Raw genomic sequence first — 12,712 nt, 5'->3', positions numbered from 1 at the left:
GGCGCGTTGAATGACCCTTTCACAGGGTCATTCGCACTGTTCATAACAGTAGTAAAAAGGACGCAAAAAACATTTGGAGAAAGATGAAGGACAAAGAAAATATGAAGAAAGCACCCAAGGTTTTTTTTTTTTTTTGGTTTTCAAATAATTTATTTGAAATAAATTTATTTGTATATAGAAACATAATGAATTTTTTTCTTTAACTTTTTTTGTAAGTTGGATAAAAGTTACCAAAGCAGACTGGTTTTATGCTGGAGAATTCATACATACTTTGATTTGTGACATTGATTGCATTCCACACAATGTAACTGCATCTTCCCTGTGTTTGCCTTTCCATTTGCCCTTGTTTCTTTTTAAACATTTTATTAGGGGCTCTTACAACTCTTATCACAATCCATACATATACATACATTAATTGTATTAAGCACATCTGTACATTCTTTGCCCTAATCATTTTCAAAGCATTTGCTCTCCACTTAAGCCCTTTGCATCAGGTCCTCTTTTTTTTTTTTTTGCCCTCCCTCCCCGCTCCACCCACTCTGATGAGCCCTTGATAATTTATAGATTATTATTTTGTCATATCTTGTCCTATCTGGCATCTCCCTTCACCCCCTTCTCTGTTGTCCATCCCCCAGGGAGGACGTCACATGTAGATCCTTGTATTCCGTTCCCCCTTACCAACCCACTCACCCTCTACTCTCCCAGTATCGCCCCTCACACCCATGGTCCTGAAGGTATCATCCACCCTGGATTCCCTGTGCCTCCAGGTCCTATATGCACCAGTGTACAACCTCTGCTCTACCCAGTCTTGTAAGGTAGAATTCGGATCATGGTAGTTGGGGGGAGGAAGCATCCAGGATCTGGGGGAAAGCTGTATTCTTCATCGGTACTACATCACACACTGACCGACTCATCTTCTCCCCTAGACCCCTCTGTGGCTGACAAATGGGCTTTGGGTCTCCACTGTGCACTTCCCCCTTCATTCACTATGGTATTTTTTTTGGTGATGCCTTATACCTGATCTCTTCGACACCTCGTGATTGCACAGGCTGGTGTGCTTCTTCCATGGGGGCTTTGTTGCTTCTGAGCTAGATGGCTGCGTGTGGCAATGATATGATTTTTTGTTCTTTGATGCCTGATAACTGATCCCTTCAGAACCTCGTGATCACACCGGCTGGTGTGTTCTTCCACCAGCCTTTGTTGTGGGCTTTGTTGCTTCTGAGCTAGATGGCCACTTGTTTATCTTCAAGCCTTTAAGACCCCAGATGCTATATCTTTTGATTGCCGGGCACCATCAGCTTTCTTCACCACATTTGCTTGTTCACCCACTTTGTCTTCAGCGGTTGTGTTGGGAGGGTGAGCAGCATAGAACGCCAATTTGATAGAAGGAAATATTCATGCATTGAAGGAGGAAAACACCAAATCTTAACCACGATTCTGTTTCCACACTGTTAATTGCCCAAAAGGAGGGGCTATTTGTTTACCTTTTCAGAAGCAAAGGAGATAGATGGATTTCTCTTCAGCCAGCAAGGCCCAGAAGAAAGGCAGTTGATGATGTGACCTGAGACAGCCCAAGCAGTCCAAAGACCTCTGTCCTGTTACTGGTTACCCAAAGCATCAACGCCTCACAGACTCGTGAGAATAGCAATTGCTGCCTACTGAGACACTTCTACCATTGCTGATGCTGTCTAAGGGACAATCTGGGATGCTATTATCACTGAGCATTTTATACACTAGTGACTGGACTATTACAACAGACTAAAGGGTCAAGATTTTGGACATATCAATTAATGCTAAAGTGATTGGAATGTAACTGATTTCTGTGTAACCCTTGATATAGTTAAATTTCATTGTGACAACCTGGCCAATAAACACATGTAGCATTAATGAAAGGCTGAGAGATAAATGGCTCTGTGAACCTTGCCTTTATAGTTCTCTGGTCTGTTGCTTTGTGATGGTTGGACCAGAGTGCAATTGCCTTAGCCAGTTTCCTGCTTTGTGAGGGAAACCAGCCCCTAACACATCATCACGGGTCCAGTAGGCGCAACTGTACAGTGATAATAAGTAAAGATTATAGTAAAGTTATAGAGAGCATGAGAGATAGAACAGAGATTGAAATAATGGAGTCAGACACATTTCATGGTGGCATGCTCACATGCTCACCTCAGCCTCAGCTGGCGATCCATGTGGAGAGAACGCAATATTTATTGCTACCAAGGCTTTTATATTCTCTTGGGACATGTGAGCCCCCTAATTACAGGTGAAGAAATATGTCACAGGAAAGGGTTGTGCTATAGGTAATACAGTAATGGGATGGGGTTGTTTTAGGGGTATCCACGCAATAGGAAGAGGAGGGACTAGGAATATACATGCGACAATGTGGGCAGATCCTAGATTCAGCATGGCAGACTAACTTTGGATGTTGCTGATCTGGTTTGATCTGTTCTCTGGATCACTATAGAAACCATTATGAGTAGGTTGTAAACCCGCCATGAAGGGACTAAACTGATGGCCACAAGCCTTTAGGGAGAAGTAGCCCACTCTCCTTAACAGCAGGGAGTGGGTTCTACTTGTGGTGGGACCAGACAGTAGTCTGGCAACTGACTGCCTTCAGGGAGGTACCTGGCCAATCATTTACCATTAGCTGCAAGCAGTGTCCTAAGTCTAACATATATTTGTGGGAGGCTTGGGAGACATCTTTCTGTTTCCCACAATTCCCCCTTTTGTTTTATAATAAAATTCAAAAGAGCCACATGGGCGACATGGTTATTTTCTATACATTGAAAGCTGTCTATGTGAAACTTCATGATCCAATTAAGATAGCCAAAAATTCAGGTTTATGGAAAACATTTTTAATTCAGGCATGGGGGATAAAGTCCTCTTAGGCCCATCTGGTACTGGAGGAAGGTATGAGAGGGATTGGATGCTGCAGCGGGAAGAAATAGAGCCAATAGGAATGTCTGCTTCTATAGGTGTGTTTATACCTTGCTTAAATACCCTCAAGTTTGTCCCTAAATTTCATTGTTTGGTTGTGTGGTCGAGGATTAGTATGTAGGTGTTGGATCTATATTGAGTTCATTTTTGCGTATGATGTGAGGTATGGACCTTGTTCCATTCTTTTGCAGATGGAAATCCAGTTTTTCCAACACCATTTGTTGAAATGGGTACCTGCTCTCCACTTAATGGGTTTTAGTCCTTTGTGAAAGATTAGGTGTCAAAAAAAAATTAGGTGTCTATAGGTACTTGGTTGTATTTCTAGGTTCTCAATTCTAATCCTTTGGTATTCATATATACCATCGTACCAGGCTGCTTTAAGTATCATGGCTAATTATACATTTTTAAAGTTTTGTTTCATGTTTAAATAGTATTTTATTTATCCTGTGTCTCTTTCTTTTCTGTACTAACCTTACTAATTTCAGAGGATGATGTTTATTCCCCAGGGATACTGTAGCAGAAAACCACAAACATCTTGAAGGAAGCCTGACTAAAATAGTTTCCTGAGAGCGGTGTCAGCAATGCAGGTGGAGGGCACAATAAACAGTTTTGGGGCTTATTGGTCAATCTAAAATCTAGATCTTTCAAAGGATAAGTGTTTGTTCTAAATGCAATACAAACATATCTGAATTTCTTCTATGTCTCATAGTTCCATGCAGCTTTGACTATGGTAAATTATAAATATTTGGGCCTAAAACTGGTGTTTGTTTGAAACAAATTAAATAAAAACTAATCCATATCTGTTTCAGTTTTACCTTTTCTCCTTTTATAATCACTCAGAGTAATGGTTAGAGCTGATGAATAAGAAATTTGTGGAGTTTCTAAAGTGAGTTTTCTGTTACCTCTTTTGATTAAGCAATTGGGTGGGGGCAGGGGATGGGTTCCAGTAGAGAAAAAAATTTTTAAGAGTCTTTCAAGAAAGAGAAAATTTGCCACACTACCTTCCATGACAGGCTCTCTGATGCTTATTTTTTCTGGCTGCAGACCTGAAAACAGGCTTTTAAATACATGAGTTGAAGAGACAATACCAACAGGGGTATCAAGAGTTTCTGGGAAATGGAGTCCCAAGTAATTGCCAATGTGTGATTTCATGAAAAGCTGACTCCAGGAGTAATTTCAGCTCAATGATTAGATGGGAACTCTGGGCAGTAGCTCTCCCCATCATTTGACTTTTTGTTTTGCTGTGGTGGTGTTTTGTTGTACAATTTTCTTCCATTCCCTCATGGACTACTCTGGGTACAAGGACAGACTGTTTGGTGAATTCATTGGGACCTAGCTACTTCTTTCGCTCTGGCTATGTGATGAGTCACTTTGTTTTTCACATACCTCTCATAGTCAAACTTTCAGAATGCGTTTTAAGGTATTTTATTTCCTTTCAGATACACACTAAGAACAATGAAATTAATAATCACAAATAGGTATCCTTGATCCCCAAACAGCAACAGACACCATTCATTCAAAGGTGCAGTTTCTACGTAAGCAATTGCTTGGTTGGTGGGTTGAAGGGTGGCCACGTCAGAATTATTGGAGTGTGTTAAAGGCTTGAATTTCATTAGAAGGTACAGTTGTGACCACCGGTAGAAGACCGGGTCAGCGCTTCGGAAGTGCAGATGGATTGAGCCTCAGAGTCTGAGCATCGTCCAATGTTGGCTCCAATTTTTGTGAGGACTAGGTTAGCAGTTTGAACACACCTCCTGCATTATCAAAGAAAGACTTGGCAATGGGCCTCCTTAAATATTAGCCCCAAGTCCAACTTTGAAACAGTGGGTCTTGATCACTGAAATTGCCACGTGGAGAGACACGCTGGAAAGCAATGGGTTTAATGATTTCTGCGCAGGGAGTTCTTTTCAAGGACAACTCCCAAGCCTAGGAAGAATCAAGGGACACACATATATCCAGTTGGTCTGTGAGTCCTTAGAACACATTTTAGTGGAGTCCATAGTCTGAGCAAGTATTAGGCAACCTATCAACATGGCACTGAGAGGTCAAGGATCACCACAGATTACAATTACAATTAAATCACCACAGATTACAATTCCCATGTTGAAGATTGGCTGGGTGTGTCTTTGTTTCCTGAAGGTGAGAGATAGTCCAAGGGACAATCACATTTGACAAAAACTGCAGTTTAGCTAAACTCACAACAAGAAGATCTTTGCTGGTGACAACCTTTCAGGATTTAGGAAGTGAAGTTCCATCGAGTCTGTCTCCAAGGATCTATGTAAGTAGATTTGCAGAACCTCATCTGAGGGCAGGACTATAGAAGTTTAAGGGGGTCCATAGCAATAGCACCGAGGAGGTCCAGAGGTGCCATACTGTGCACAGAGGCATAGCTGGAGAATGTTTTAGAAGTCAAAGACTCATTAGGAGGACTCAGCACAAGCATGTCCGGGAGATTCACTGAGATGTTGTCCAGTGACTTCAGGCAGGGGCCAGGGTGCATCAGAGAATCAGGATTCAGTGGGGGTCCCAAGGGCTGAAGATCGGGGTCACAGCAGCACCCAGAAGCTTTAACAGCATGCTGGATCTCAAATCTCCGAGGGCCAGAGTCATCTGTTGATTGTTGATTCTCATGCAATGCCTGTGTGGGCAGGTGTACAAATGTGCTTGCTGTGTGGCTCTTGGCCCTGGACTTGACAGACTGCTGCTGGGCATCGGAGTCCTGAGGACGCCTAGTGCGAGTCCCCTTTGGTGAAGCCTGGAGATACTGGGCAGATGGAACTGAGGTGGGAAGTAGGGAGACACTGGATCCTGTAGGACTGCAACCCATGCAGGTAGGGTCCTCAGGCTGTACAGTAGAGCTGTCTGCCCAGGAGTGGGTTGTGGGACGAGGACATACCAGTGCACAGCCCCCAAGCCCACTGTCTGCTGCCAGAGTCAGAGAGCGACGCCTGGCCCTGCGTGGCTTAAAGGACCGCAGACGCCCCTTGACCATCGCACGAGTCCTGGCTCTCTTCCAGGCCGTCCACTCCGGGCTGGTCAGTGCTGTGGGTTCCACGTGGTCCAAGGAGGTGCGGTCCCTGCCGTGTTTCCACAGCTTATAGCGCTCGGGTTGCAGAATGCGCACGAAGGCGTCCATGGGAAATGTGACCCTGGCTTCCCCACAGCTGCACTGAGAAGCAGCTTTACCGTAATTAACCCAGCGCAGGGTGGCAAAGTTGATGGATTCCGCACAGTTGAAACCGTGATTGAAGCCAGCGTGGTATCCATAGGGGAATGTGACCATGAACTCGCCTGCTCCCTGGGTGATCCGACCAACAGGAATGCCGTTCTCCCTGAAGACTCTGGGTGAGATGAGGGCCACCTTGTGCCGCAGGAAGTTCGCGCAGCCACTGGAACTGCCAGGGAAAAGCTCCCTGGCCAGTCTCTCCAGCCGGGCTCCATGCTCAGGGGGCACCGCATACCACGTTTTGGGCTCCCCGAAGTGCAGGTAGTTGATGCTGTACAGGTCCATGTCCTCCGTGTGCCAAGTGAAGGTGGTCTGCCACAGGCCAAAGTACAGGTAGGGGGTGTTGACGCCTTTGATGACAACTCCACACTCCTGCTCCAGCAGATCCTGGATCGTCCCCAGGTGTCTGAGGTTCCAATGCTCAGTGTTTTCACCAAATAAGGAGCCACATACTCCAGCCCCATAAATGGGAGAATTGTACATGCGGCTCTTCCAATAGGTCCGCTCCAAATCGTCAACATCCCGGTGTGTGGGAGTGCGGTATCTGTCAGTGTTGGCCAAGTGGCGATACTCCTCCACGGTCATGGATTTCTTCTTTTTATGGTATTGCAAAAAGACACCTGTTTGCCCAGTAGTTACCTGCTGCACAGGACTGGCTATGAGGATGTCATCCACATCGTCATAGTTCTCTCTGGCTGTCCACTGTTTGGGTGGGATTATCTTAGCCAGGCCTGCACGGTGGGCACCTTGGGATTCCATGTAAGCAATGTATTTGTTGAAATCCTTAAATTCTTCCATGGTAGGCCGGAAAGTCATGATTTTAAGGCTTGAGTTCTGGCTTCGATAGTCCTGGGAATTCATGGCTGCAAAATAAAGTCAGAAAACCCGGTTCTTATGGATGTTCTGTGTATTTGGATGCTGTGCTTTTGTTTCTTTTTCTGTCTGAAAATCTCTTGCAGTGTATTGATGGCTCTGTGAGAGCAAATGCACTCTCCCCAGGCATGCTGATTGACCAAGGGAATTCTACTATGATGGACAACTATTGTTTCCCCCAAAGAGACAGGATTTGTGCACACGGAGTGGGTTTTCCCAGATTGCTCCTGGCTCATTATGCTGCTTTGGAAGTTTATTCAGTTGGAAGGGTGTCTCTATCTGTTGATACTTAGCTTCTGTTGCAATCCTGGGAAATTTCTAATTCCACTAACAAGGAGTGTCTCAAGGGATTTTTAAAAAGTAAATCTAAAGACAGTAATTCAGTAACATTCAACAGAAGTCAGGGGTGTCAAACTCAATTAAAATGCTTGCCATGTGGTGCAACAGGCAAGATTAAAGTGGGCCACATCACATTTACAAATTTTGTTGAATTTTTATTTTGAAGTGAGGATTCAGAAATATGGATAGGATAATTAAAACCCTATATAATTGTTTTTATTTAAACATTGGTTTTATTTATAAAACTATAATTATGCTTTTAACCGGAAATTTGCCAGTGCTTTCCTTCTACTAGCTTTCCCTTGCCTCTTATGGTGTGACCGGAAAATATAACAAAGTAATAAAAAACACAAAATGTTGGACAGCTGACAAATGTGATGCACAATCGTAATGGCTTCCCTCTAAAAATGTTAACTAGCATTGCTGCTAGGTATGACTCATAACAGCATATCCTAGAGTCCTGTTTTTAACCTTTTTACTGTTAGGATCTGTTTTTATTATGCAATGAGAGTGGCAGACATCGCTTTAAAACGTTACCGGAAATGATCGTGTCTAGAAACGTCCACAGGCCTCCAGAAAAGACTTTGGGCCACCTGTATAGTGGTCTTCTGTAGTTAAAGGGTTAAAGAGGGAATTGTGTGTACAGTATTGCCTCCATCTCCCCTAAGCACTATTTTCTTTATAACAATTTTTTCTATTTTCATTTTATTTCAGAGAATTTGGGGCCACAAAAAATTACCTGAGCAGTCGCAGGCAGCCGGAAGGCCACCAGTTTGACACCCCTGACATAAGTGAATGTTATGAGAAGTGCTAGTAAAAAATCAGGTGAATAAATATAGCCTGAAGATGCTAATATCAAAAATCACACTTCATGTAAAATATGAACCAAGACAACTAACCAAGCAAACTCACTGACATCAGTTTCACCCTGTAACACATGGAGGAGATGTGCTTGTGTTTTCCTCAGGCTGTAACTCTTGACAAGCGTTAAAAGCCTTGTCTTTCTCCATGGAGCGACTGGTCCTTGGAACTGCTGGGTTGGCAGCCCAATGGGGCTCCAAGAGGGCTCCAATACAGGGCAGAAAAAGTGAACATTTCAGTGAACTTCATAGGAAAAATAAAATTTATGTAAAATGACTTCAACAGTCATCTTAAAACTGGATGAATTATCTTTAAAAATTAAGCAACAGAAATATAATTCATCAAGCACTTTCAGAGAAACATGCAATAGCTATCCTGATTAACACTAAAAGTGAACCTTGGAAAAACAAGTAGAGGTACAGAAAACTTTAGCTATGAAAGATATTTGTGTAACCCTATGTGTTATACAGAAACCTGAATGTAGTGAAAGTTCTCAAATATTGTGTTACCATTGGGATGATTGCCTCTTAAGTACATAGTATTTAGAAATAATGACCAGCAAATTTGAAACTCAGTATTGACCATAATGGGCAGTCCAATCTAGTTCTGGCTTTCTCATCCTACTCCCGCCCCCCCCCCACCCCACCCATGCCCTGGCTATACACTCAAAAGTAACAAAAAAAATTGGGCAAAACAAAGCAATTTAGAAGTTGTTAAATATGTGTTATATAATAATTTTAGTCTAATTCCTAAGTTATATTATCTTTAGAGACATTTTAGGATTAAAACTAGATATACAATTATCTTTAAAAAAGTGAAAGCATAGCTTAAGGAGCCCTGAGTGAGATGGAGGTCAATGATCCACAGCTTTGTCTCTAACACAGAGCCTGGCAGTTCAAACTCAACTTACGTCAGATCATTGAAAAATACACCCACCTCATTTTACTAAGACAAGCAAGGTAACCCTATCACAGAATAAACACCCTGTAGAATATAGTAGCACTGCACCAGAGCATTAGCTTTAAGGCTGTAACCTTTATGGAGTCTGACTGTGCCATTTCTCTCTAGGCATCCCTTTCTTTCTCTCTTTTTCTAAAAAAAAACATTTTATTAGGGGCTCATACAACTCTTATCACAATCCATACATATACATACATCAATTGTATAAAGAGCACATCTGTACATTCTTTGCCCTAATCATTTTCAAATAGGCACCCCTTTCTCCTGTTTCTCCAAGAAACAGTTGATGAGCTTGAACCAATGACTAGTATTTTGCATCTATGAGCTTAAAATCATTGCCTCTCCTGATTCCATGTGCATGAGAAGCATCAAATTGAAACAGAAAACCAAACATGTCTATGTCACAAATAATCTGCATCATTAGATGCATTTATCCTCAGTAGGTGAACATTAGAGAGAGTCAAATTAAAATCAAATTATGACTCGCAATCAGAGACAAAGTGTATTTCATGGAACTCAAACAGAAAGCTTTTCTTAAAGAAAACAAACAAAAAATCTGAATTCTGATACGAATTTATATTGTTTCAATATTTTATGATTTGAAGGAAAAAATATCAAGGAACTGGCATTGACCTCTACTAGATTAACATTTCAGTCCTTGGAAAATTGCAGGCTTGTTGAATAAAAGGTTCAGAGAAAATATAGGAAGATGTTCGTTGAGATGAAATGACATGGTAACTGCAGCAATCAGCTCCAGCATAACAATTGTAAGGATGGCCATGTTTTGGGCAGAATTGATTCCATCTTGACATAGGCTAACTATGAGTAAGACTTGAGGGTAAGTATGAATCAGGAACAATTCCATAGCCCAGAACACCAATAACAGCCTAAAACATCCAGTCAAAGACATGTATTTTAGGATCCATAAATAAAATGTAATTTATGAATTATGCATCTAAAAGAAATATTCTCACCACAGGAATGAAAATCTCCCAGGACAATTTTCATTGGATTAGACCCACCCAGATTCCAATGTGAAAATCCTATCAGTCTTTTATTAGGCCTGTGTTATCTCCACCCACCTTGTCATTGATCCACTCTTATGCCACACCTAGTAATCATCTGAGAAACATCAGCAAAAACAAACTAAATGCAATGTCTTTTTCCTAAAGCCTTAGAGAATTTCACTAGAAAATGGAACAAAACAGATTTAATTGCAAACCCAAAAATCTTAAAAGGAAGAATTTTATTAGAAAAAAATTCTTTAAACTCTCCAAAATACGTATGTCATTTTTTGTTGAATAAATGTGAATAAATGTCATAGTTCACTTCTTTAAATTTGAAACCCCTAATAATGCAAACAGTTAGAATGTTTAGAAGCTAACTTAGAAGATGATTTGGTTTGGTTTCTCCTCAAAAGTACTTTCAGAGAGGCCTGGTGACATATTTTGAAAAAAAAAAACAAAAACAAACAAAAATCTTTGAACACACTATGAGGCACGGTTCTCCTTTGACAAACATGTGACACCGTAAGTTAAAAACAACCGGATATCAAATTATCTAAAAACTCTTGACACTGCGAATATGAAGACAACTATCACAAGCTTTAAAAGATGTCCTCTGAAATTGTCACTGGAACAACCAGGGGCAGTGAGATGAAGGACCAGCCCGCCACCATGACTTTCACTGTCTCCCTCTCTCCAGACAACAGCTGCCGTGAACAAGGGTGGGAAAATTCTATGGACAGCCACTCCAGAGAGGGAATGAGTGAAATGTTGCAACATAACTCTGGATGGCAAGCTCCAAGATGCTGAGTGGGTCCCTGTGCTCATTCTGACCAATCTGCTCCTAAAGGAATCCTGACCTGTGAAGGTTAAACTGCATCTGCTCAGACCTCAGGGAGAGCCAAGTGGGTGAGCCCAGCCCTCTGCAATCTAGGCTCCAGCACCCTTAGTCACTGAAAGACATTGAGTCAATGCTGACTCATAGAGACCCTATAGGACAGGGTAGAACTTCTCTTGTGAGTTTCTGAGTCTGTACCTTTTACCAGAGTATAAAGCCAAGTTTTTCTCCCACCCCTCCAACCTGTCAGAAATAGTTAGGAAAAAGTTCTAGTCACACTACTTACCTTTTCAGTGCAGAGTGGTAGAGGCTGGCAAGTCTCAGATATCACTCTGGAGCCTTCTCTTGATTCAAGTAGGTTGAGGGCCTGATGAATCCCAGATGGGCAGGTTAGATGGTAGGCTGATTCCTCACAGGCTGTGCAAACAATGAATCCAAGCTATGTAGGAAATATGGCAAGATGCTGTCTCACGTCTGGAGATCCACATCTGGTGAGTTTCTGGACCTGGCCAAAAGCTGCACAGCTTTCAGAGAGAATCCACTTATATTTATACTGGGGGAACCACACCCACCAGGATACTACCTCCCACTCCTGACTGCTGACAGAAAATCTCTTCATGGAAGTGATGGCATTATGTCAAACATTATTATGTAGGCTGACATCATGGCCGAGCCAAGTCGACACAGAAACTCAGTCCTTACACATGACCCACTGTGCCTTTAACCCAAGTGATTTCAATAACATAAAAACTGTGAAAGGGAAGGAGGGAGGAGCAATACCCTTCCAGAAATAGCTTTATGAAACTGAATCTCATGTACACCCTATGGCTTTGACATTTTGACCATTTATCAAGCTGGCTCCTGCACTTAGTTCCAATTCACTGTCATTATGTCGAGTGCTACTCAGAGCCGCTTTCTAGAAATTAGGAGAAGTTCCCCTTTGGGTTTCTTTCTTTCTTTTTAACATTTTAGGAGGGACTCATACAACACTTATCACAATCCACACATACATCAATTGTGCAAAGCGCATCTGCACATTCTTTGCCCTCATCATCTTCAAAGCATCTGCTCTCCACTTAAGCCTTTTTATATCAGATCTTCTTTTTTCCCCCTCCCTCCCCACTCCTCCCTCCTTCATGAGCCCTGGATAATTTATAAATTATTATTTTGTCATATCTTGCCCTGTCCGGCATCTCCCTTCACCCCCTTTTCTGTTGTCCGTCCCCCAGGGAGGAGGCCACACGTAGATCCTGGTAATCGGTTCCCTCTTTCCAAATCACTCACCCTCTACCCTCCCAGTATCGCCCTTCACACCCCTGGTCCTGAAGGGATCATCCTCCCTGCATTCCCTGTGCCTCCAGGTCCTATCTACACTTGTGTACATCCTCTGCTCTATCCAGTCTTGCAAGGCAGGGTTCGGATCATGATAGTTGAGGGGGGAAGGAAGCATTCAGGAACTGGAGGAATGCTGTATTCTTCATCAGTGCTACATGGCACCCTGACTGACTCATCTCCTCCCCTAGACCCCTCTGCAAGGGCATATCCAGTGGCCGACAAATGGGATTTGGGTCTCTACTCTGTACTTCCCCCTTCATTCACAATGGTAAGATTTTCTTTCTTCTTCTGATGCCATATACCTGATCCCTTCGACACCTCATGATCGCACAGGCTGGCATG

General features: G+C 42.5%; 1 protein-coding gene across 1 annotated transcript; it reads right to left on the bottom strand.

Moving 5' to 3' along the window:
• Positions 1 to 5,248: 5,248 nt before the first annotated feature.
• Positions 5,249 to 7,021, bottom strand: LOC142427591 (lysine-specific demethylase 4D-like). Its single transcript, XM_075532793.1, has one exon. It carries the CDS (start codon positions 7,019 to 7,021, stop codon positions 5,249 to 5,251), a length of 1,773 nt encoding a protein of 590 aa, XP_075388908.1.
• Between the last annotated feature and the right edge of the window lie 5,691 nt (positions 7,022 to 12,712).

The sequence above is a fragment of the Tenrec ecaudatus genome, chromosome 15 (assembly GCF_050624435.1).
Source record: "Tenrec ecaudatus isolate mTenEca1 chromosome 15, mTenEca1.hap1, whole genome shotgun sequence".
Classification (NCBI taxonomy): Eukaryota; Metazoa; Chordata; class Mammalia; order Afrosoricida; family Tenrecidae; genus Tenrec; species Tenrec ecaudatus.
Note: the sequence above shows the minus strand (reverse complement) of the source record. Positions and strands in the feature narration are given on the sequence as shown.

Excerpts from the sequence above, each read along its gene's own strand:
- LOC142427591 (XM_075532793.1), bottom strand. The coding sequence starts at position 7,021 with ATGAATTCCCAGGACTATCGAAGCCAGAACTCAAGCCTTAAAATCATG.